The sequence below is a fragment of the Cetorhinus maximus genome, chromosome 19 (genome assembly GCF_964194155.1).
Source record: "Cetorhinus maximus chromosome 19, sCetMax3.hap1.1, whole genome shotgun sequence".
Taxonomy (NCBI): domain Eukaryota; kingdom Metazoa; phylum Chordata; class Chondrichthyes; order Lamniformes; family Cetorhinidae; genus Cetorhinus; species Cetorhinus maximus.
The window spans coordinates 53,093,966-53,121,282 of NC_135897.1; the positions used below are offsets into that span (position 1 = coordinate 53,093,966).

The window sequence follows — 27,317 nt, forward strand, 5'->3', positions numbered from 1 at the left end:
AAATGAGCCAGTCTCTGAGGAAATGAAGCCATTTTTTACTTGCAAGTACGAATTGAGTTGCCAAGATGGCATCATACTCTGGGGAGCAAGCTTAGTCGTTCTTGTACCAGACTGCTCCTAACCGAATTACACAGTGCTCACCCTGGCATTTCTCAGATGAAAATGCTCACCAGGAGTTGTGTGGTGGCCTGGTATAGGTGCAGATATCGAGAAGCTAGTCAAGCACTGTCAACAGTGCCAACTGCAGCAAAAGTTGCCAGCTGCAGCCCCACTACACCCCTGGGAATGGCCTGGCCGGTCATGGGTGCAGCTCCATATAGACTATGTGGGTCCATTCCTGGGCACAATGTTTTTGCTCATAATGGCTACACACTCAGAATGGAGGGAGGTTTTTGAGGGCACCGATGTCGTGTGCTACCGTCGAAAGGTTACGTCAATGCTTTCCAGCTCACGGATTGCCCAAAGTTATTGTATCAGACAATGGAGTTGTGTTTACAAGTGCTGAATTTCAGAACTTCACCAAATTAAAGGGCATCAAACACATCCGAACTGTGCCTTGCCACCCAGCATCAAACGGATTAGCCAAGAGGGCTGTCCAAACTTTCAAGTAAGGATTAAAAAAAATTGTTGGGAGGAGCCTTGGAAACCAAAATCTTACGCTTCCTTCTTCGCTACCTCACGGCTCCGCATGCAACAACGGGAGTTCCACCAGCAGAACTGAAGCGTCGTCTCAGAACAAAGACTGAGCCTCGTATTTCCAAATTTGCCAGAGAGGGTAAAGAAGAACCAAGGTAATCAGAAAATAAGCCATGATTTGCAGAGTAGAGTCCAGAAATTTATGGTAGATGAAGCCGTATATGTAAGGAACTTCGGTAGCAATCCAAGATGGATCCCAGGAATTATTGTCCGTGAGACCGGACCCCTTTCATACCAAGTAGACGTGGAAGGCAGGATCGCTCATAAACACATGGATCACCTGAGGAGCAGAGAGATGCTTCCACAGTCAGTGTTGCCACCAAGGAATGTTATCAAATCTGTAAGCATCGAAGTACCTGATCGACCTGTTATAAACATAACTGATGTCTCCGTTGAATCAAATAGTAATAAACTGCCTGTGTCAAAAGAGGTACCTGTTATCGCAGTTCCTGTTAATGTCGATTCTGTAGGAGAACCTCAGGCTATAGAATTACGCCATTCTATCTGGAACAGAAAACCCCCTCAATGATTTGATTTGTAATTACTGGACCTATGTATATAAGTGTATAATCTGAATTCATGACAAAGTGCAAGTGTGATTATTTTGAAGATTTTTGATATTGTTTTCTACTCACCTGTATAAAGTTATTTGTGTAAATAAGGAATGTAAAACAAGGAATTAAAGAGGGAGGGATGTGGTGATTGTTGCTTTAAGGCCAGCCTTACTGTAAGGGTCATGTGGTCAGAACAGCCAATCAACAACGAGCGTGGGGAATTATAGGGGCCAGAGTTTTCCTAGTGTAAAGAATGTATTGTAGCCTTGCTGGAGGCAGGCAGCTAATCCAGCAGCTCTGTAAACAAAGTTTGTTGTTCAACTAAAAAAGCCTCTAGATAGTACATTTCCACAACCTACATCCCATAACTATCCTAGCTTTGATATGTATTCATTTAAATTAAGATGTAATCTCCTAATTTCAGATAGTTTTTCTTAAATACCAAAGAAAAATGACTGAGTAGCTCAGATCACTTTTGAAAATTTTCTCCAATTTATTGTCATTAAACCCTTTTTATTTAAAGAATTTTCATGATGTTAAGCAGTGAAATGACAGAGGCTCTCTATTTTTTTCTGTGACATATTAGGCACAGAAACTGCAATGGGGAAGCATGCACTTAGAACCAAAGAAAAAAAAACTTGCCTGTCTAGATTAAATTCCAGGAATCCCAAATACTTATGAAATATTAAAATACTATTTTTTTAGATCAAAGACATCAACAGAAACACAGGAAAGAATATTCAAAGATATTGAATAAAAATCAATTGGGCAGCTTATTTCCAAACAGCATATTGCAACAAGCACTGCGTACAATGGCTATATCTTCACAATCTATAAAATATAATAAGGTCGGAGATTATGGTCTGATGTAAAGATTACTAAACCCACTGTAACTTTCCAAGAAAACCATCATAAGTATTTGCAGTAAACTCTTTCCTGTAACAATCAATTAAAAAGCCTAGAGAAACATGCTTCAGTTTTTCAGGAATATAGGGTCAATGGCCTTATTTTGCACATAATAACAAATGGAAATCAAAATGGTGATAGGATATCATTTATTTGTTCCTTGTAATCCAAACTAGTTGTTTAACTTAACAGCTGAAAATAGCCATTGAAGGTACATGTGTAATCCTGGTTATTTTACCCTTCTCCAGTATAACAGCTGAAGGGCATAAATCAGGAACAATCGTACATCTTGCTTTCTAATACACAAACCTTGATGTAAATGCGGAAAAAGTGATTATAAAGCCCATTTTAAAGGCTATGGTATTGAGACACTCATTGTCTGTGCTGTGTACGGTACGCCTCCTGCGGCCTATGCATTACCTGGCTATCCTTCAGCTTCTGCACTAGGAAAACCTGACAATGACAGCATTCATACTGTCAGAACGAAAACTATATAACATTATTCTCTTCTGTCAGTGTTCTGAGAGCCACTGAAATCTTCTCCTCCATTCACAAAGTTACTCACAAGTACAAAACTAAGTAATGACACCATCTCCAACCATGAGCAAAACTGTCTCAAATTACTTTTAACATGTCCATAATGAACATTTTTTTCAGGGACTAATTTTTGCAGATGCATTTAAGCATGGGAACAAGATTCTAAATAAAATAAACAGCAGACAAGAACAGCATTATTATTAACTATCAGTTTTTCCTCACTCTCTCACCTTACCTTTTCCCTAAACTTTGTTTACAAATAAAAATAAACCTAAAAGTGTATCGAATAACAATCACATTACTTTAAAAAATCTTTCTACTGAGCATAGGTGAAGCAGGAGGGATTGAAACTTTTGACATTAAAACTGCAAACCAGCAAGATTCAACTAACAAATGGATCAGACTGGATAGCTGAGTGCCACTGGGGAGCCAAAGGAATTGAAGAGAAGCGGCTGAAGGAAGAAAGAGAAGAGGATAAAGAGGAAAGCACATCAGGCTTCAAGAGTTTATACAGTGTGGAATCCTTCATCTGACACTGTGATTACACCTGTACCATCTGTAGCAAGACTGTCACATCAGCCACTTCAGACATTCATGATGTTGCAGCATGGAAAAGTAACTGAATACCTTTGGCACTTACACCAATGTCTTTAGATGGACACGCCACATCATATCAAGTGAGCAGGAGTGAATGTGGTAAGGAAGGCTAAGAGAAGAGTTAACTAGAGGTTCAGCTTGCAGCCTAGTGCAGCTGAAGAGAACAGAGATGCAGACTTTAGGGATGCAGCATACAAAATTAAGATTACTGTGGACAGATAATTGCTTGAATGAATTGGGCTGTTTGCACCTGTATTGTATGGTAAAATTCACTATCACCTCTCAATGGCTTCCCATGCACGTCATCACCACTCTGCAGTCAATCATGGAGCTTACATTCATCTTGATGGCAATTGTAATCAAGAACCCTTTCAGTAATATATGGCACCAGTAGTAGCATTTGGAGAGTTGCTCACACTGGAGCCATGCATGCTATGGGATCAGCCACTCTTGCCATGAATAGACTGGGAGAGCAAATGTAAAGGGACTTAGATCAGTAGTTATACTGAGTCAAATCCCAGTAGCAGGGTCAGCTCTGCAATGGGAATCAAACATGATGCCATCTTGCATGATAACAACACTTTGTCATTGGGGCCAGACGAGCAGATTCTGACTTCTTGTAGTCTGCAGCTGGGACCCCTCTGCCCCAAGCTCTTAGACAAAATGAACCATGATCATATTATTAACCTTTGAATGATCCATAGCAGTCTCCCTCCTCCCATGTTACAGGCACCAGGGTAATCATCTTGAGACATTTTGGCATAAATAAAGCAGCATTTCATGATAGGCACTAAAGGTTCATATTCAGCAAAACAGTTTGTTTGCCTTTGTGCAAAAGAAGCGAGCTTTCTCTGCAGTCAGTAAAGCAACTGTTTTAAAAATCGCAATAGATCTCCAGTAATTGTGACCTTGCAATATTAGATGACATGAATATCAATTTTGGTATTGAGCAGATGCTGATAATTTTAGGTTGAAAGATATGACATTTAATATAGGTGAGCACAGATCATTCATCTGAAATTCTCTTTAATAAGGGGCTGCTGAAAATCTCTAGCTTCAGGCAATGTTTGATCCTTCCTTACTATCCTCTATGTCATTAGTGTCTTTATCTTCAAGATGCTGAAGATCCTCTTCCAATGCTGGCTTCATGCACCGTGCCAGTTGCAGAGCATAGTAATGCAACATAATCAAGCCACAATCACATCAGACACTCTTTGTAGGCTGTACTGTAGTAAGCTGCCAGACCTAAGCAGGCATCTGATAAGTTGTTTGAAGGGTCCAGTGGTTGATGAGGGCACATATGTGCAAAAAAACAAACGCATTCATTTCAAAGTTGCACGTTGTCATTGTACAGTAAATCAGTTTACTGTAGAGATTTAAGCTGTCTGGTGAAAATGGGACAGTGTACATATCTCTTCCACATTACAGTTCACAAACCACGCAATTTCAGTCCACCTCAATTAATCATGTATTGTAGGAGCTAATGTGGAACAGTATGTACATCAGTTCTTGAAAATATATTGATGTAAATGATGTAGTAGTTAGGTTCATTTCATTTTTCTGCAAAAGATCTTTTGAATCTGAACATGTGCTTGGTTTTAACTTATTTTCCCTTCCTCTCAATGCTGCATGTAAATTTCATTAAAATCAGCTCTGATTTCCACTGACAAATTGGTGGAATTATTTTGCGTGTTGAGTTAGCAAAAGCTGCTTTTCTAATAATTCAAGTAAACATCTTATTGTTTTACCATCAAAAATCAGGTCCAGAGATGCGGGCACATTGCATCAATTACATCAGTATGCAAACTGCATGCTATTGTGTTGTGCTGATTTCACAGATGCAATGCATGTTCGTTTCTGGATTCAATTTTCATCGGGAAAACACAATGCACACACTAATAGTTGCCTGAAGTTATAAATCAAAGCCTGATTCAGTTTGTACACCAAGAAACTACTAAAAGGAAGATGTCAACTGTTCCCCTCTTATAATCCTCAGGGAGTTTTGTTATTCTACCATCATAGTGGCAGGTTAAGTGGCTTTTTACTTTTCCATCATAGTACTGGAGCCACGACAATAACAAAAAGTTAATCCTATGTTTTACTCTTCTTAATAGAAATGAAGATACGTATTCACATCCCTCTGTTGGTTTCCACCATTTTGTATTATTTGGGTATTAGGCCAAAACAACCTTCACTTTCACTTAACAATTCCTGTACTTTTTCATGCTCAGAAATGCATGTAACAAGGGTGCTACCGTAATCATGGGTGACTTTAATTCACTTATAGACTGGGCGAACCAAATTAGCAATAATACCCTAGCAGATGAATTCCTGAAATGTGCACGAGATGGTTTTTTAGACCTGTATGTGAAGGAACCAACTAGGGAACAGGATATCCTAGACTTGGTTTTATGCAATGAGAAGGGGTTAGTTAATAATCTTGTTGTGCGGGGTCCTTTTGGGAACAGTGACCATAACATGATAGAATTCTTCATTAGGATGGAAAGTGAAGCAGTCCAATCTGAAACTTGGGTCCTAAATCTAAACAAAGGTATGAGGCATGAGTTGGCTAAGGTAGATTGGGGAACTTCATTAAATAGGCAATGGCTAATATTTAAGGAACGAATGCACGCATTTCAACAGTTATATATTCCTTTCTGGTGCAAAAACACAATAGGAAAAGCAGCCTAACCATGGCTAACAAAAGAAATTAAGGATAATATTAGATCCAAAGAGGAGTCACACAAAGTTAATAGAAAAAGCAACAAGCCTGAGGATTGGCAGCAGTTTAGAATTCAGCAAAGGAGAACCAAGATATTGATTAAGAGGGGAAACAATAACTTGCAAGAAACATAAAAGTGGACTATGAAAGCTTCTGTAAGTATGTACAAAGAAAAAGATTAGTGAAGACAAATGTAGGTCCCTTACAGTCAGAAACAGGAGAATTTATACATAGAGAACAAGGAAAGAGCAATTGAAAAACTACTTTCGTTCTGTCTTCACAGAGAAAGACACAAATAACTTCCCAGAATCGCGAGGGAACCAAGGGTCTAGCGAGAAGGACGAATTGAGGGAAATTAGTATAATCAAAACAATAGTCCTGGAGAAATTAATGGGCCAGGATTTTGCCCTCGTCAGGCAGACTCAGTGGGGGCGAACGGGAGCGGTTGGGAAGCCGTCTGCCACCTGTGATTGGGACCCAATTACGATTTCACGCTGGCGAGCCAATTAAGGCCTGCCCAGCGTGAAACGCATGCTGCAGCACTCAGCACTGCCTGTGAGGGGAGGAAGGGCGGGTGGGGAACTTGGTGCATGCGTGCAGGAAAAGCTCCTTGAGTCACAGAGGAGATGAAGATTTTAAAAATTAAAAATAAAGAATTATAAAATTTAAAAAAACATGTCCCCTCATGTGACTCTGTCACATTAGCAGGGACATGTTATTAATTTATTTTAATTCACTGGATGTGGACACCTCCGACTAACATTTATTGCCCATCCCTAACTGCCCTGTTCAGAGGGCATTTAAGAGTCAACCACATTGCTGTCACATAGGCCAGACCAGGTAAGGACGGCAGGTTTCCTTTCCTAAAGGACATTAGTGAACCAGTTGGGTTTTTATGACAATTGGCAATAGTTTCATGGTCACCATTAAACTTTTAATTCCAGATTTTATTAAATTCAAATTCCACCGTCTGCCGTGGTGGGATTCGAACCTGAGTCCCCAGAGCATTACCCTGGGTCCCTGGATTACCAGTCCAGTGACAATACCTCTATGTCACCATTACCACTATTTTTATTAGATGTTGGAAACCTCATCCCGCCCGTGGATGAGGTTTCCTTAAAAATCCAAAGGCTGCCTGGCCTTTTTGCTTGCCCCCCCGATCGTAAGGCTGGACGGGCAGTGACAAATTTAATTCAATTAGGACTTTAATGGCCTTTATAGGTCTGTTAATTGCCAACAGAAATATCGCGGGAATGCGTGATGACGTCGGGACGCTCGCCCGACATCATCCCGCATCATTTTACGCTCTTTCGGGTTGGGCGCATGACTACCCGACGAGTGTAATATTCCGGCCATGGGTCTGAAAGTCAATAAATCCTCAGGGTCTGATAATCTACATCCCAGGGTTCTAAGGGAGGTGGCTATGGAAATAGTGGATGCATTAGTTATCATCTTCCAAAATTCTGTAGATTTTGGAACAGTCCCAGCAGATTAGAGGATGGCAAATGTAACCCCACTATTTAAAAAAGGAGGGAGGGGATAAACAGCAAATTATAGACAGTTTAATCTAACATCAGCAGTAGGGAAGATGCTAGAGTCTATTATAAAAGGATGTGATAGCAGGACACTTAGAAAGTATCAATAGGATTAGGAAAGTTACCAAGGATTTATGAAAGGGAAATTATGTTTGACAAACCTACTGAAGTTTTTTTGAGGACATAACTAGCAGAATAGATAAGGGAGAACCAGTGGATGTGGTGTATTTGGGTTTTCAGAAAGCTTTTGATAAAGTCACACATAAAACTTTAGTCTGTGAAATTAAAGCACATGGGATTCGAGATAATATATTGGCATGGATTGAGAATTGGTTAGCAAACAGGAAACAAAGAGTAGGAATAAACGGGTCTTTTTCAGAGTGGCAGGCGGTGACTAGTGGGGTACCACAGGGATCAATGCTTGGGCTCCAGCTATTCACAATATATATCAATGATTTGGATGATGGAATCAAATGTAATAGTTCCAAGTTTGCGGATGGCATGAAACTTGGTGGGAATGTGAGTGGTGAGGAGGGTGTTAAGAGGCTCCAGGGCGATTTAGACAGGTGAGTGAGTGGGCACATACATGGCAGATGTTGTATAAAGTGGATAAGTGTGAAGTTATCCACTTTGGTAGGAAAAACAGAATGGCAGGGTATTATTTAAATGGTGATAAATCGAGAAATGTTGATGTACAAAGGGACCTGGGTGTCCTTGTGCACCACTCACTGAAAGCAAGCATGTAGGTACAGCTAGCCGTTAAGAAGGCAAAATGATATGTTGGTCTTCATTGCGAGAGAACCTGAGTACAGGAGCAAGGATGTCTTACTGGAGCTGTACAGGGCCTTGGTGAGACCACACCTGGAGTATTGTATGCAGTTTTGGTCTCCTTACCCAAGAAAGGATATTCTTGCCATAGGGGAGTGCAGCGATGGTTCACCAGGCTGATTCTTGGGAATGCAGGATTGTCGTATGATCAACGATTGGGCTGACTCGGCCTGTATTCACTGGAGTTAGAAGAATGGGAGGGGATCTCATTGAAACATATAAAATTCTGATAGGGCTGGACAGACTGGATGCAGGGATGATATTTCCTCTGGCTGGGCAGCCTAGAACAAGGGGTCACAGTCTCAGGATACGAGGTACGCCATTTAGGGCTGAGATGAGGAGAAACTTCTTCACTCAGAGGGTGGTGAACCTGTGGAATTCTCTACCACAGAGGGATGTGGAGGCCAAGTTACTGAATATATTTAAGGAGGAAATAGATAGATTTCTAGACTCTAAAGGCATCAAAGGGCATGGGGAGAGACCAGGTGTATGACATTGAGGGAGAGGATCTGTCATGATCATATTGAATGGCAGAGCAGGCTCAAAGTGCCGAATGACCTACTCCAACTCCTATTTTCTATCTTTCTAGCAAGTGAATGATGCTAGTGTTGGCGAATGGAACGCTTTGCATTTCAGACACCCAGAAAATTTTCATCTTTACTGCTCATGTGGCAAACTGACAGAGCAGACTGCTGACACATCATAGAACCTAGCCAATTTTCATTTCATCGAAACTAATGGAATGAAAATAGCAGCTAATCTGTTATACTAGATTACAGTTCAGAAAGTTGTGATGAAAATTCCCTCTTTCCTAGTGTCAGTATCAAGCAATCTCAGGTCAGGTATAACCAGCTGGATACTGGATACCACTCCTTCTACTTTGTCCCTACGACAATGCTTAGTCTCAACTTTAACCTCAGAAGTACACCTTTCACTGCACCATGGTGATTTCCCTCCCCACCCCCTGCCCATTTTTCAAATGAGCCAGAAGCTCTGCTTGCATTGATTTTCCATTGTAAGCTTTTATTCTTTTCATTTAGTTCTATATAACCATGCAAGTCAAATGCAGCATAAGTAAAGGAGTACTGCTAGATAGCAGCAAAATGCTTACTAACACTCTGCTCACTGTTCTGGCATGTTTAATTCTAAGAGGACTTCTACACAAACTTCTGGGTCCCTAAACCTTGGATTGGCAAGTACTGCTTAAACTATTTGTGCTTTGATACATTGGGATGAGAGTGTGCACTTAATATTAGGCAACATTTTTCATGCCAATCTATCATTTAAAAGGTTTGAAAAACACCTAGGGGAGAATTTTCCCCATGTTGGACGGGCTGGTTGGGAGCGGGCGCAGGCATGCGCGGAGCTGATTGCCGCCCGCAATCGGCTCCACGCCACCATTTTATGTGGGCGGGCCTTAATTGGCCCGCCCAGCATGATGCACAGCTGGTAGCGCTCAGTGCTACCTGTGTAGGCGGGGGGAGGAGGGAGAGTTGGGGCCAGCGCTCTTTCGTGCATGCACTTGAAAGAGCACAGATATCTCCCTGAGGCACGAAGTTGCCTCAGGGAGATTAAGTTCATAATGAAATCTTTAAATAAAGAAAAATAAAAATTATTTAGACATGTCCCTGCATGTGACAGTATCACATGAGCTGGGACATGTTTATGAATTGTTCAAAAAATATTATAGGTCATACTGAACCTTCAGGAAATCTCATCCCGCCCGTGGATGACGTTTCCCGAAAAATGCGAAGGATGCTTGGGCTCTTTGTCAGCCCACCAACCTTAAGGTTGGGCGGGCAGCCCTGTTAATTATCTAAATTGGTACCCTAGTGGCCTAAACAGGCCTTTGACAGCTCGGCGGGCACCCAGCTGCCTCTGGCACGTGACTGCCGAACTAAAGATCTGAATGACGCGCGGTGACGTTGGGATGCACACCCGATGTCAGCTCGCGTCATTTTACGCGTCAGCGTGCCAGGCCTGCCTCCGCACACCGACGTGAAAATTCTGCCCCTAAGAAAAGTGATGGGTTTCTGCACCTGTCAGACTCCCAAAATAAGAACTTAAATACTGGTCAGTGCGCAGTTAACTGCTCTGAGGCATGGTGGCTATAAGGACCTTAAATAAAAAGACACCACACTGACCGAAGGCCAAGGGGAAAATATCAGCTTAGAGCTGCTACCCATTGCTACCCAGAGCCCACAGTTGAAAAGTGTGTGTATGCGGTTACTGGGTGAGGCCACAATTCTCCCACTCCAAAAGCAATAACCTGCTGATGCTCTCTATCTGGACTCTCAGATAAAGACTGACCACAAAGGCCTTCGGTGCAATGGGAAGATAACAATAGCCAGAGTCAGCACCTTCAGATAAGGATTGGAGAAAATACAAAAAAAATCCTATCCAAACATTTTACAGATGTATATAAAATTCTGTGTAGTTTTTCTTCAAAGTTCTGGAGAAAGCATCTATATTTCAATATGGATCTTTGTAAATTAAGAAATACATAGTTAATGTTTATAAGAACCTAGAAGTATGCTGTAGGAAATGCTTCAGGATAAGATAAAATGCCATTTTAAAATTTACTTCAATAGGAAAGATAAAAACTAGTTCAGTATTTAAACAGGAATGACATTACAAAGTAAAAATACACTAATTGTGTGAAAATGAAAATCTTACAATAAATTATGGAAATGTTATCTAAAAGGTTTGATTTATGGACTAACACATTTACTCTACCTTAGAGGTTAGGAGAAAAAAAATGATTTTATAAGAGGAGGCTGTTCGTGTTATTTCTGAAGCGCTTAGTGACTCACATCTTGCTCATTTTAAGTTTTTTTGTTCATTGTTGTCCTTTACACATTCAAAAATAATCAGGAGTTACAGGGGAAACATTTTAATGTTTCCTAAAACATATATATTAATTTGTACTATACTTTGCAATTGGCTCTTCCCAGTCAGATTTTATTCTCAAGGAAAGGGCTGATTTGGAATGATTGATTATCTATAAAAAGTGGTGTAGTTTTTTTTTCAAAAGTATGTTCTGCTTTGATGTTGCCCTCACATCACTTTTTATGCCAGTAACTTCTAAGAAAGTGTTCAAATTATATTATTTAAATCATGCTTGTAACCTTTAGATTTGTCAATGTGGAAAATGCATCATAACTGAACTCAAATCTTATAATGGTTTCCTTAAAAATATCAGTTCTATGCCACCTGAACTTTTTCTTGTCATTATGCGCACAAATAAATTTGTAATTAAAACAATCAAATGCTTATAAACCTTCAAACTACTCCACTTAATATATTTAACACGGGCTGAACTTTAGACAACCAGAAAAACAATTCAAGCTTGTAGCATTACTTCTGTCTGCCTGATGTGGATTTAGTGAAGCAATTTTGACTTTGGCCAGTAACAGATCCGCCACCCACCATACATCTCTCCCAATTTTCAAAATGAAAATGAAGATATGTATAATGGGCAGTTGGTCCAATATCACATTTTTTTTACACAATCACCCCAAAGTCAATATTTTTTTTTGCAGACCATTTTAATTAAGGTTTGATTAAAATTTGTACCAAGTAGCTCATGTAATCAACCCAAAGTATAACTGTCAAATCAAAATATTGTACAATCCTCAAATTGTCTTTAATTTGTCACATAAATTGTCATTATAACTGTCATATATTGCTGTCACCTTTAATTAATAACTGGCTCAACATTTGGGAAGGAATTAAGAAGCCATTCTGTTAATGTGGGCTTTTAAGATTTGTTAACTGTTTCAAATACAAATGCATGAACACAGGATGCTGGAAATAGAAATAATGTATTGGCAAAACTGACTTGCTGCAAATTGCGATTGACCTATTGTTAGGGTAATAATTTGGGTGATCTCTATATTATGTCTGACCTGTGACCAATCTACATTGGAAATGATTATTACTCTCACCTGGTCTCAGGAGCAAAACCATCCATTTCTCGGAACTGTCATCCCTTGCCTAAATGTACAGACTTGCACACTTGAAAACATGCAACATTAGATAGGTGTGTAATAATGCCTCCACTGAATGGGAAAATTGGTCATGGGTGCCTATTTGAACAGCATTTCTAATCCCGTATATTTTTGAGAATTTTAGGTGGAAGGAGTAGCGTGGACCGATTCATAAACAAAAATATGGGACAATCAAATTCTGACACCCCAGCAATTTGAAAAGTCATGCTGCAGATTTAAACTATTTTCACAACACAATTGCACACATATTCCTGAATACCACCACTTTTTGTGTTGCTAATACATGCTATTACAGAAGTTTCCCGATAGTCAGATATGCTTACTGAGCAGATAGTATTAAAGTCTGCGAGCCTGTTGCCTTCATTTACACAGTAACTGTACTTACAGTGTTCTGTGACGGATTTTGCTGTAATCACTAGTGCGGAACACCGGCACAATATCAGATCAATACGTGCGATAAATAACAAAATTGCTTTATTATGTACACAACCTATTGGCAAAATATTAAAACTGTTGCTAAGAACTATTATGAAATGTGATCAACAGTGAATTTCAAGGTTATAAACTAATTCGCTTCCTAATGACGGAAATGTTTATATAAAGAAACAAATTTGTGGTTTCAACAATGACAAGTATCTAAAAATGGTTCACACCAAGATTTCTAATTGAAGCATTGATCAGTTGGTTTGTTTGCATGCAACACCCTCTCAGAACTCATACATCTTTAATATGTGATGCTCCTAACAGTTATTTATTGTCCCAAATAGGCAATATATCCATGTTACACACACGTGGGGCGACACATTACTGCAACTGCAAGATGTTACCTAAATTGTAATCTTTTTGGCTTTCGCCAACTAAGTGCTTGCATTATAGCGTACAAAACGCGGCAGATTCCTTCCTGTTTCCCCATCTATCATCCCTTGCCCTTGAATCGACGAGTGTCAGGCATCATATTTCTGCGTAATACTTAAATGTATTAAAACATGTACTAGATGTAAAGCTACACTGCAGTTCATGTTAACCTTCTTCATAAACTGGACCGTAATTCCACATTATATTAAAGATAAGCCGTTACCATTGATAAATACACGCTCATTAATTTAAATACCAACGATGTGCCTGCCACTCCATCCTGAATGCACAACTGAAAACTCTTGTGTCTTATTGAATACCATTCTGTAACTATCACAGCCAAAAACCCAGATCACCTTGACAATCATTTTCCTTTTCATTTTGCATGCCATGTACTCGTTTCGCTCTAATTGCATTTTAACCATTGAAAGCCAACGTTCATGCTGAGGTTACCTCAAATTTATGCTTTTAATTTTAATTACAGAAACACGTATTCGGCTACGTTCTGACTGACCTGCATGTGCCCCTGGTACATCCTGAATGGGTTCTTTACTGCAGGCGAGCTGCACACTTGCTTTCTGTCTGGAAGCAGTCGGCGCTGATGTGCAGCTTCGGGCTTTCTCCCTCAGAGGTGACTGGGAAAGTGACGGGAGCTGCCTGTCCCTGCTGCTGGGGCTGGCGCTGGAATTGAACCCGCCCCTCTCTCTATCAGTCTCCGGTCCCTGCCGCCTCCTCCTCACGTGCTGGGTTCGGAAACTGTGCGTGCTCCGTCACAATGCCACGGGAAAGTACCCCCCTGGAGGTCAGCAAGTCGAGACCTCAATGGTATTGCCTATTAAAGGAGAAAGAGAGAGAGAGAACATGTCCTCGGCAGCAGTTGCATAGGAGATCTCTCCACTTTCACTGTGCTCAGCCTCAATCGTGCAGCGAGGTGTCACCTTTTTTCGCACTAATGACCCGGGCAGATTGCATCTTTTATATAGAGCACACAAAAGTTGTGAGTTGCATACCAATGAAAATGTAAGTCAAAACACATTTCCATTCTTTACAGAGGCGTTGGCAATTTTAAAAGGACGTTGTTGCCAAATTGAGAAAGTTAAAGGCAGCATCAGTACCTTTGACAGTGGAACCCCATGCCCTATAAATCAATTTGCTGCCTAATTGGTTGCTTGGAACGTTTTGCAGATGCTATAACCAGAGCAATACAAACCTTTGAAACACACCTTTTCGATGCAAACTGTCATCTATAATATGTTAAAACATTTATGTATAGTGTGCATTTCCTGTACTTAAACCATGCCTTGCTATTCCCATAACACTTCGGTGCCACATCCGAATAACAAATTTACCTTACCAAGATTTAAATTAACTTGTACTAACCATTTACTGATCCCAGGTTTGTGTTTGTAATATAGGTAATGTATTGCCACAGTTAATTTTCTGGCCCTGACAGCACTGGATTCCTAATCTTCAGCACATCCATGACAACTTGGTGGGATGGAAGCCTTGGTCATGTTTGCCCCAGGATTTTAAATGTAAGAGAATTAGACCTTTATAAGGCCTTGATTCTACTTCCTCACCCCAACTGCATCCATAAGCTTTTGTGCAAGTTGATATTATAGCATTTTTCTTTTGCCTTGGGTAACAGAGGGATTCTTTGAGTTGATATGTTTCCAATGCCTTTCTCCCAGCTTTCCTTTCCCATGACCCATCACTCTTCTCCAATCACAGCAGCACATATCATTGAATCTCTTTCTGTTGCTGATCGCACTCTGCACCCATTACAATCCTCATCAACACCTGTGCTATCTTCGAAAAGGTGGCCATGGAGATGTGGGCATGGTGCATGTCAGGAGTATTGCAATTGGAGAGGATGGAGGATTTGCTCTGCAGGGTGTTTAGTTAACTTAACCTCCTTTTCTCTTTTAACGGAAATCTCTTCTTGAACATACCAACTAGAAAATGGCAGTCTAGGTCATGTAGAGAATAAGCTAGAGGGGCCTGCATCGAGAGATTCACCCAGCACAATTGCACAGGAGCAAGGTCAGGAGGTTAGGAAAGCCAGAAGCCAACTTTTCGGAGAGCGAACTCACATTTTGGTGCAGTAGGGCAGATGCTGACTTGTAGAAGAACCTGTAGAAGAACATCAAAGGCTGTGTAAAGCCACCTTCTCACTGCATTGGACTGCCTGACAGGAAGCCTTTACACAAAATTAGAGACCATGGAGGAGTCTATAGTGCCAACTTGTATGGGGTATTTGAGAAGGGCATAGAAACAATATTGTCAACCATAGAGCATTTGGTCAGCTCTATGAACACTGCAGTGATGGACCCTTTGATGACAATTCTGACAGTTCCAATGGAAACACAGACTCCTTTCATCTTGACTGAGTTTCGGCATCTCTATCAATTTTTAAAGTGTAAAGGAAAGCATGATAAGAGCTTCCAAAGCATCCCACTACTGCTGCATTCTATTCTTGCACAGAACAGTGGGAGCGCTCAGATGCAGCCCCATGACAGTGGTATAGGCATCCATCATGAGATAGGCATATGCTGTTCTCTATCAGAATGACAACATGCCTGGCTCCTTATTCATGTTGGTGCCAGACAGCTAGCTGGTCCAGATTGTCACAACTCATCACTGAAATATTCTCTTCTGCTTAACACAGTTTGCCTTCAACACTAATACCTTATCACCATCCCCTCCATCTTCAAATAACATTCCTTCAATCCAGCACCCATTCTAAAACAACAATTTGTCAGCTTTCTTTGGCTCTACGTAGTGTGTGCCTGATTGAAGAAGTAAACTTCAAATAAGTTTACAGTGAATGATAGCATAATCACTACACAATTAATCCCAAGGCCTAGATTAATGATCTGGAGATTAAAGTTCAAATCTCATCATAGCAGCTGGGGAATTTAAATTCAGTTAGTAACTTTTTTCAAAAAATCTGGAACATAAAGCTAGATCAGTAATGGTGCCCATGAAACTACCAGATTTCCATAAAACCCCACCTGGTTCACTGAGGTCCTATAGAAAAGAAAATCTGCCATCCTTACCTGATCTGGCCTATATGTGACTTCAGACTCACAGCAATGTGGTTGATTCTTAACTGCCCTCTGAAATGGCCTAGCAAGCTACCCAGTTAAGGGAAATTAGGGATGGGCAACAAATGTTGGCCTGGACATCAACATCCACAACCTGTAAGTGAATAAAAAAACCTCTTCTGTCTGACTTTAATCTCCATGAGTAACAAACATAATGTATATGCTCATTGTATTTCATTTACAATAAAGTACAAATTGAAGACAAGTCAAACAATTCTTTCCAAGCATGGTGCTACACCAGGATGGCTACATGTGTCATTCTAGTGCTTCTCTGAATATAATCGGAGGCCCGGTATAACCTGTTTTGCTGCTCATACCCTTCAAAAGATCATGGCACTGAGGTAGCCCTTCTCTTACAGAGCTGGCTCTTGCTCAAGAGACAGTGCTGGTTGCATCTCTGTAGTTTGCTCCTGGGCAACCTGGTCTTACTGGTGTGGTAAGGGAGCAAGAGCAGTGTACCAGGCATGTGCTGCTGTCCTGAGATACAGCAGTATCAGGCAGGTTAACTCTAACCATTGCCATTCCACTGGGCCCTGGTTCTGGTTTCCCACCAATCATTGGGATGACTGATCTAATAGTAGCTACCAGATTCAGAAAGCTCTGAGAGGCTATACGATGCTTTGTGGCTGCCAGATCCTGGAAATTAGTATGCAGGTGCTGTCTCTTCTCTCCTATTTTCACCAGAGCGGAGTCTGGGATTCTGTGGAGGTGAAGACTAGTAATTGAGAAATGTGCCAAGTAGCATGGGAGCACTGGGTAAATGATGTGGTGTCATCACCTTGTTAAAGTGATGTTAGGTGCAATAGGTGGTCAGTATTTTAAGATTTCATATTAGTGTCCTTTAGCATGTATGTGAAGGGTCTGTTGTGAGGCTATTACATTTAATCAGTAAGAGTTTGCTGATGCTCAGGATGATCAGTGAAGAGAAGGGAGAGTGGCAATTGTGTTGCCTTACTTGCCCAGGTAAGTCGCTGAATTTTGTGTGGCACAAGTCTACATTCCTGGGGAGAGAGTTGCTGCTCAGTGGCAGTACCACTTCCCTCCACACAGTGTAAGTGATATTCTTTGCTAGTTTCCTGCTATGGATACCAGTGCTATGCCTCTCCATTGCTATGTTTCATTCAGGTGGGTTTGCAAATCTATTTCTGAAAACTTGCAGCATTTATTTCTCTATTCTGCACCATGTTTTAACCCCTCATGTGGCTTTCTGTGCCAAGTTGTCCAGTATTAGACATTCCAGGAAGTTAACACAAAAAAACAGTCATGATACACAGTCAAACTAGCTGACAATCAACTGATTCAGGCTACCACTGTTCCTTACTTACCCTCTGCTCCTCAAGGCTGTCGTAACAACCTTCAGTCAGAGCTGGCTTTTTAAAAGCTGAGCTCCAATACCCATGCACCCCAGCAGGTTATTCCCATTTTAGATGGATTTTACATCAATCACTACTCCAAAGGATAAGCAAATGAGGGGGCACAGGAAATTCTGGTGTAAATACCTCGTTATACCAACAATGGGCACAACTCATTTTTCATTGGCATAACAATGATACAACTCAGTGTGACATTTTTAGGCCATTATGTTTATCAAATAGTATGTTAGTGAAATTATTTTGCAGTAGTTCACCATATCCCACTTTTATTGTTGTTTTCAAGAATATATTTCCTGCAGGAATCAAAATTGATTGCACTCCACTGATGTTCTGCTGATACGTGACCACCAACAAGCTTGCAGCTCACTACCTTTTTTCCTGGAAGGTCATACAGTGCCTTTAATTTAAGAAAACTAGCATCACCCTATTTTTCAAAAGACAGTGAAGATTGAATGATCCGTGACAAGAGGTGAATGGACAGATATTGCATCTACAGTAGATGCATGTGCTATGTTGCATGAGAAAGAACCAGGTGAAGGGCAGCTAGAAGTCAGTGTTGGAAGAATCAATAAGTCGATCCTGGAATGAACTGTCTTTCTGGAAGGCGGAGGGACAGTGGGTGTGGAAGGGCTATGTTCGGTTGTAAGTTCTAATGTTTTAATGATCTGTTGAATGTGTGGATTAGTCTGGTGGAAGGTAAGGAGAAAAGGTATCCTGTTGTTGTTGAGAGGTGATAGAGAGCTAAAGCAAAGGCATGTGAAATAGGGTAGGTACTTGGTTCATGCAAATAGACTTTGCAAACATGTAGCAGAATTGTTTTATAGATTTTACTTTGCCTAATTGTCTGCTGTGCATGTTTTAATGTTAATGCAATATTGTTTAGTGTCCAGTTCTAAGTATATGATATGATTTTAAATGTACCTTCAGCAGTGCCTTTGCCATTTTGGTACGGTGTCCATTTATTGAACAATTTCATCTAGGGTTAAAGGGACTCAAAGTCCCTTTGATAGTTCCTGTACTTATACAGGACACATGTCTCTGCCATGTCTCTTGTCAACTGAGCATACATAGATTACAAATAAAATTATTTAATTAAAGGATACAATTGTAAAAAATGCAATTTGCTGGTGACTTCCTACTACCCACACACTATGTTCATAATGTAAGTCTATATTGTGTATTTGGTGACCCTGTGCTGTTAACGGAAAGCTTTGCTGACTGCAAACAGGGGTCAGAAATAGAATTAGAAAACAGAGATAGAAATAGAACATGCTAGTACCAATTCACGATTCCCATCGAGCAAAGTTTACTAATGAGAATGCAGGATTGCTGAATTTATCCTTAGGTGCTATTCCATTGCTTGTATTGATTGCATATGCTCAATTCATGTGCTTAATTTTTTCTATTTTTTACAGTAGGGAGTTTCAGCCAGAAGTTTTATTGCTGTATTTTTTCTTGAGTGTTATTCTTTAATACCCCAAACAGAAACTATATTGCCCTATGAGAATCTCTGTGATAAATGCTTAATTTTCAAAATCGCGTTCACAATTCTGAGATATTATTGTATTTATGGTCAGTAGTGAATGAATGGCGTTTGCTGTTCATTAGGCTTACAGCCGGCCACACACTTTTGCGTGGCAATTTATGGTCACCAGGAGTCTGAAACAGCATGAGGGCCTCAGCAGGGTATCTGGAATCGAGACAAGTAACAGCATGTGTCCTCAACTAATCAGATTGAATAATCTTTCATGAGGCACACGATCTAAACCAAAAATCTAAGTTAATTCAATGTAAAATCATCTAAAGAAAGCAACATTAAAAAAAGGGAACAAAAGATGGGATTAAGAAGACAGATTAAAGAGGCAAAAATAAAAAATTTAAAACGTTTTTTACATTGTTTAATTTTTTAACATCAACAATTATTGAAATCTGAAGGAACAAGACTCCACATTTGCAAAAGTTATTTTTCAGTGCAAAAAATGTTATTTGGAATACTTAACATTTATCACACTGTTAACAAAATCACTTGCACTTGAATGGACAAGCCCTAACTTTGTCTGGTGTGTTTTAATGGGCATGTAGTGAAGTATCGCAACTGTGTGTCCTCATCTGTTTCAATGCCGAAACTTTTGTTGAGATATTGGTATGTCAAAAGCTTGTGGAGGGGCAGGGTAAATCACACCATATGTCATGATTTCCTGGTTTAACTGGGCATGTGGTGATGCCAGAAGTTGCTGTCCGATTTATTGTTAATAATGATGAGTGCTTAGTTATTCCTACCACAAAATCCAGGCCTATATCATGTGTGTCAGTTCAACAAAATACCACAGCACATCTATTTGTTCAATGCAATCAGACTGAAGGGAATGCAACCTGGCTTTAAGAGATGCATTCATAATTTAACTAGGCCCCTGCAGCCCCATTGAAAGTGGGCACATTTCCCTTTGTGTCACTGAATCTGGTGGGAAGCTCTCCAATAAGATTAAAATGAGACTTGGTTTACATTGTGTGGCAATCTCTCGTTGTCATTCCAAACACACAATCATTTCTTCCTCGCTCCATTCACAGCAGCTCTGGCAGCATTCTTTTCTCACTTGATAGATTTTCAGAACCAACAACTTCTCTCATGGCTCCTTCTTCATTTCACAATCCAGGCACTTGACACCTTCCCATTCTGCTTAAGTTTTGATTTTTCTGCATCTCAGCATGTGCACAACATGCAGAAGCCTCAGATATTTTCAATCTCTTTTGTAGGACACACTCAATAATGTATATCCTCCCCTTCTGCAGGGCAAAATGAAGAATAAGGTCCTTTCTCAGCTCTACTTAGGAGGACAGAGAATTGGACTTCAGAGGCCATGCGACTGTAAAAAAAACTATCTGGTTCACTTGTGTCCTTTAGGGAAGAAAATCTGCTGCCCTTACCCAGCCTGGTGCATATGTGACTCCAGATTGACATCAGTGTGGTTGACTCTTAACTGAACTCTGAAGTGGCCTAGCAAGACAGTCAATTGAGCAAGCCATTCAGCTCAAGCCATACAGAAAAGTATAATAAGAATAAAACACATTGGGCCACCCAGCATCGATCTAGGTACCAGATATGAGAAATGCATACCCTGCCCAGTCAACCTTGCAAAGTCCTCCTTGGTAACATCTATAGACTTGTACCAAAATTGGATGAGCTGTCTAACAGTCTAATCAAGCAACAGCCTGACATAGTCATACACAGAAAATCATACCTTTCATCCAAGATCCCAGAATCCTTCATCACCATCTCTCAGTATGTCTCACCAGCAGGACAGATCCACCAGAGGTTGCAGCACAGTGGTATACAGTCAGCAAAGGAATAACTGTGTGAGTTCTCAACATTGACTTTGGCCCCACGAAGTCTCATGGCATCAGGTTAAATATGGGCTGGGAAACATCCTGCTGATTACCACCTACCGCCCTGTCCCAGCTGATGAATCAGCACTCCTCCATCTTGAACATCACTCAGAAGAAGCACTAAAAGTAGCCAGGTCACTGAATGAACTCTGAATGGGGGACTTCAATGTCCTTCACCAAGAGTCACTCTGTAGCAACACAACTAACCAAACTGGCTGAGTTCTGAAGGACATATTTGTCAGAGTGGGCTTGTAGCAGGTGCTGATTGGAGCAACATGAGGGAACAACCTACTTGACTTCATCCCCACCAACCTACCTGTCACAGACGCATCCGCCCATGACACTATTGAGAGGAGTGACCATCATACAGTCCTCATGGAGATGAAATCTGGTCTTCGCATTGAGGACACCTTCTGTTGTACTGTGTGGCACTGTTGCTGTGCTAAATGGGATAGATTCAGAATAGATCTAGCAGTTCAATTCTGGGCATCCTTAAAGCCAGAAGATCAACTGTAGTTTAATGAGAAATGCAGGAGAACATACTAGGAGCAGCACCAGCATACCTAAAAATGAGGTGTCAACCTGGTGAAACCATTACACAGGACTATATGCCTGCTAAACAGCGGAAGCAGCATGTGATAGATGGAGCTAAATTATTCCACAACCAATGGATTAGGTCAAAGCTCTGAATCATGTTACATCCAGTCATGAAGGAAGGGGCTTTACGAACATCACCATCTCAATGATGGTGGAACCCAGCACAAAGTACAAAAGGCAAAGCTGCTGCATTTGCAACCATCTTCAACCAGAGTGCCAAGTGGATGATCTATTTCAGCCTCCCTCTGATGCCCCAGATGCAAGTCTTCAACCAATTTGATTCACTCAGCTGAATATCAAGAGCAGCTGAGGAATGGCAAAGGCTATGGGCCATGGCAATATCCTGGCCTGTAATATCAAGCACAAAGGAAAATGGTTGTGGTTGTTGAATATCAATCATCTCAGCCCCAGGACATTGCTGCAGGATTACTGAGGGGAGCGTCCTAGGCCCAACTATCTTCAGCTGCTTCTTCAGTTATTTTCCCTCTATCATAAGGTCAGAAGTGGGGATGTTTGCTGGTGATTGCACAGTATTGTGTTTCATTTGCAACTCCTTAAATAATGAAACAGTCCATGTCTGCATGCGACAAGATCTGGACAACATTCAGGCATGGCCTGATACATGGCAAGTAACATTTGCATACTTTACCTTCAAGTACCAGGCAATGATCATCTCTAGCAGGACAGAGTCTAACTATCTTCTCTTGACATTAAATAGCATTACAACTGCCAAATCCCCCACCATCAACATCCTTGGGTTCACCATTGACTAGAAACTAAACTGGACCAGCCAAATAAGTATTGTGGCCTACAAATACAGGTCAGAAACTTGGCACTCTGCAGTGAATATCTCATCTCTTTACTCCCCAAATCCTTTCCCCCCTCTACAAGACACCAGTCAGGAGTGCGATGAAATACTGGCCACTTCCCTGGATGAGTGCAGCTCCAGCAACACTCAAGCAACTCAACACCATCCAAGACCAAATAGTCCATTTGATTGGCACCCCATCTACCATCTTAAACATTCATTCTGCCCACCATCAGCACACTGTGGCTTCTACGCGTATCATCTCAGGATGCACTGCAGCAAATTGCCAAAGCTTCTTCAAACCTGCTACCTCAAGCGTCTAGGGGAACAAGGGCATCAGGCACATGAGAACGCTGTCTCCTGGAAGTTCTCCTCCAAGTTACCACCATCCTGACTTGGAAATATATCACTGCTCCTTCATTGTTGCTGGGTCAAAACCCTGGAACTCCCTTCTTAACAGCATTGTGGTGTACCTACTGCACCGGTTTAAGGTGATAGCTCATCACCACCATTCAAAGAGGTTACACAGAAATGCACCCTCAGACCCAAAGGCCACTGACACATCTTGCCCAACCAGTTCATGCACAGTGTGTATGGACAAAGGGGCCTCAGCAGGCTCATCAAAATTTGCCCCACCATGGGTCAGATACCCTCAATAATGTGCCCACATTGTGGAGGCACCCATTGATTCTCAACACCGTGTCTAGTTCGAGGGAAAAAGGTGTAACTCATACTCAAAGATTAGCCACTTTGCAAATATGTGTAAGTCATCAAAGAAGAAGGCTTCGTAAGTTTGACATAAGGAGGAATCTATTCCCGAGTGTGGAGTACGGTATGTGTATACCGTCATGGTCGGTAAAGCACGAGGTCATTTTAAGGATTGCCTAGTCAAAATCGCTGGCATCTCAGTGCTGCTCCTCATTGATGTTGGCACAAAAATATCTATAATGAGGGACAAGCTGTACCATCATTATTTTTTGCAACTTTTTCTCACTCCTGCAACAGTCACTTTAAACTTACAATGACTCAATTATTCCGGATTTGGGAATGATCATAGTTCCAGTGCGCTACAAAAATGTCACCCTAGACAAGTTCACATTCTACGTAGCTAAAGGCAGAAGCATTATGGAGTAAACCTGTTGATAAGCTTGGCTTCAAACCTGAAGACTACACCAGAACACACATTAACATGATCAATGACAATGACTATGTGCAACACTATCCTTCCTTATTACCAGGTTTGGGAAGATTAAGGGGTACTGTCATGTTCTTCACATTGACACCTCAATTCTGCCAGTTTTGCAAAATTTGAGATGGTTGCCATTTGCAATCCATGTTGAAGTGTCACAGGAGCTGAATACACTTGAAGCAGATAGTAGCATTGAACAAATCAATTCCCATGGTTATTTAACCTGGTCATTGCAATGCAATGCAATGCAAAAATGGCCAACAAAACCATGGTAACAACCTCAAGTAGATTTTGTTTTGAGAAGTGCAAACAGCCCCTTGCAATCCATGGATTTTTTCCTTGCTGTTTATGATCTACATCGTAAATGGTCAGAAATCGCTACAACAAATTTCATAGCCACCACTTTGGTCATTGACATTTTCAACAAGTTGTTTATGAAATGGGGTTTGACAGAGACTATCACTACAAACAATGGACTGCAGTTTGTTTCCAGTCAGTTCACAGAGTTCCAAGCAAGCTATGGAATCCACTACCATCTGACATTGCGATACAACCCTCAATCGAATGGTGGTGTCAAACGATTCAACAGGGTGATCAAGGACAGTCTACGAGAAAGCATGTGTGAGGGGGGAAAGAGTTTGACCAATCCATTCATATCCTACTTCATCCATATCAATCCATCCCACACTCTGACTGGAAAAGCACCAGCCAAACTTACAATTGCTAGTAACTTTTGCATGTTGCTGACCATTCTTAAGCTACCACTGCCATCTGATGAGAATGTTAGAGCGAAAGCAGATGAAATTGCAAAATGACAAGGTAAAGTGCAAGCGTACTTCAACAAATGAACATGTGGAAGGAAACCATGACTTGAGATTGGGTTTGCATTAATCAGCTAAATTGTGATTACAAGCTCTCATTATCTCTATCATGAAAGGAGGTCAAGCGGTTGCTCGGTACCGACACTTATCTGTTGGATGATAACACAAAGTGGAACGTGAGGTGCTTAATAGTGAGCAGACCCGGATATTTCGAGGGCATTGATTATGAGGCTACATTTCCTTTTCTGATGAGTCACTGTGATGTTGATCACCTGCCTCATCGAGGCAATCACGCAGAACCACAACCTCAAGTTCTTGGAGCTCAGCACCATCACTAGTGACCTTCATACCTCAATTACTATTTCCGCACTTAGAAAAAATGGATACTCTGAACTCAAAGAAGTTACTTGATAAATATATGTTTAATGCTAAAAAAAGCGACTCACTGTCGAAACTTTTCGTCTTGCACACATCAGGTCAGATTCGCAAGAATAGCAAATTTTAAAAAAAGCTTGGCAGTTAACTGTTCCCTGGTGCATTCTCCATGGCAAAGCCCCTATCAGTCAGAGTCCACTTTCCGACCAATCTTTGCATGCAGTATAAATTGTTGTTCCCCTTTGAGCTTTGATCTTCTTGCAAGTCTGTCCTGTTGTGTTCAAGATGAAAAGCTTTGACAGCATGTCTCTTTTTTTCAGCAATACTCAAGTTCTGTACTACCAAGCAACTATTTGTATATATGTTTGTTGTTTATAATGGCTCTAGTTCTACAAGGGGGAAAAGATGTGTTCAATTGTTCAGGGCTTGATTGTGTGAGCCTGTTGATTGCTCACTGTCCTGTTAGTCAAGCCTGTGGATGTAGTTACAGCAAAACTGAAAGGAATTAGTAAGCTTGTGGCTGCAGACAGCTTGAAAGCATGTGTAATAAAGCTCCTGTGCACACATGGAACCTGGTGAGAGTCATCTCTGCATATCTCCGAGGCCAAAGCACAATATTCTCTATCCTAACTTGTTTTCATATGTCTACCCTTATGTAATATTTTAAGTAGCTGTCTAAATGCAACAGAAAATAAGGGAAAGGGTTACAGTGAATTGCAGAGGATTGCAATCTTGACCGATATTTTTGCTCAGACCTGTGACTTTATTAGTTGAAGACTTTTCTCAGGATGCATCGATTGCTTTTATTAAGCCCGACTGACATTGTGCCCAACATTCTGGGCATACTGTTCCATCACTAGAAGTGGAGCTGGGTGAGACTCCTGTTCGCTCGTGGAGACCAATGCATACTGTCTTCTAAATCATGAGGAATCATTATTACAATCAAGGTCATCATTACAATCGGGATGGACAAAAGTGTGTTTGATTAACACCCATTCCAATGTTCTGGCAGAAGTTAAAGCAGTAGCCAGTCTCCAAAATCAATTATCCTGGTCATGGGCAGGTTTGCTAGGGTCCTCAATGGAACTTGCACACCCTCAGCTGGTTACAGTTCTGTTGGTCCAACGAACACATACGTAATTACCCAGATAGCTAGGAAGAGCTAAGAAATATCCCCAAAGTAGAGCTGTTACGCAAAGCACAAGACTCAGCCACTTCCCATTGCAATTTCTGCCAATCCAGAAATTTCCTTCCAAGTGCTTCCTTCTTTTCAATCTCTAACAATATTTATTTGTTATTTAAGATAATTTGAAGAAATGCTAGAAGTAAGATTTCAGAAGCTCTATGCAGGTAAAGCTCACAATATGCCTGATATGATCAGGTGTACAGGCCTACCAAATGGTGGATGTGGGCGCCATCTGGGGGTCCAGCCCAGAACTGTGGGCTGAAACCCGAAAGAGCAATTTTAAAAAATAATTTAAATGCAGTCCCCCAAAAGAGCATTATTTATTGATTGCTGAGATGACTGCACCAAAACTGTCCCCACTATCCTGGCCTGTTTTCAATGATTTGCACCCTAGACATACCCCTGTGGTCTCATCAAGTTAATTGCTGGTGATGATATACTGGATCCTTCTGAAATTCAGAGGAACTCCTGGTATTAGGAGCCTCCAACACCGGCTCCACTTCTTTCCATGCCACTGGCCTTGAAAGGGGCAGGGAGAACCTCCAAACTTACCAAGGTCCTGATGCATCTGAGCCCCAACTCAAGTCCAAGCCATTTTTTAATTCATTCACGGGATGTGGGCTTCTCTGTCTGGGCCAGCATTTATTACCCCTTCCTAGTTGCCCTCAAGAAGGTGGCGGTGAGCTGCCTTCTTAAACCACTGCAGTCCATGTGGCGTAGGTACACCCACAGTGTTGTTAGGGAGGGAATTCCAGGATTTTGACCCAGCGACCGTGAAGGAACGGCGATATATTTCCAAGTCAGGATGGTGAGTGACTTGGAGGGGAACTTCCAGGTGGTGGTGTTCCCATCTATCTGCTGCCCTGTCCTTCTAGATGGTAGTGTTCGTGGGTTTGGAAGGTGCTGTTGAAGGAGCCTTGGTGAATCCCTGCAGTGCATCTTGTAGATGGTACACACTGCTGCTACTGTGCGTCGGTGGTGGACGGAGTGAATGTTTGTGGGTGTGGTGCCAATCGAGCGGGCTGCTTTGTCCTGGACGTTGTCCAGCTTTTTCAGTGTTAGTGGGAGCTGCACTCATCCAGGCAGGTGGGAAGTATTCCATCACACTCATGACTTGTGCTTTGTAGATGGTGGACAGGCTTTGGGGAGTCAGGGGGTGAGTTACTCGTCGCAGGATTCCTAGCCTCTGATCTGCTCTTGTCGTCACAGTATTTATATAGCTAGTCCAGTTCAGTCA

The 27,317-nt window shown here is 41.3% G+C and overlaps 1 protein-coding gene across 1 annotated transcript in view; it reads right to left on the reverse strand.

Moving 5' to 3' along the window:
- pex5la (peroxisomal biogenesis factor 5-like a) overlaps window positions 1-13,878 on the reverse strand; it is a 194,311-nt gene extending 180,433 nt beyond the window's left edge. Inside the window, exon 1 of the mRNA XM_078563858.1 lies at window positions 13,755-13,878. Within this exon, the coding sequence (XP_078419984.1) occupies window positions 13,755-13,775 (21 nt within the window). The 5' untranslated portion in view covers window positions 13,776-13,878. The remainder of the gene's footprint in view (window positions 1-13,754) is intronic.
- Window positions 13,879-27,317: the final 13,439 nt, after the last annotated feature.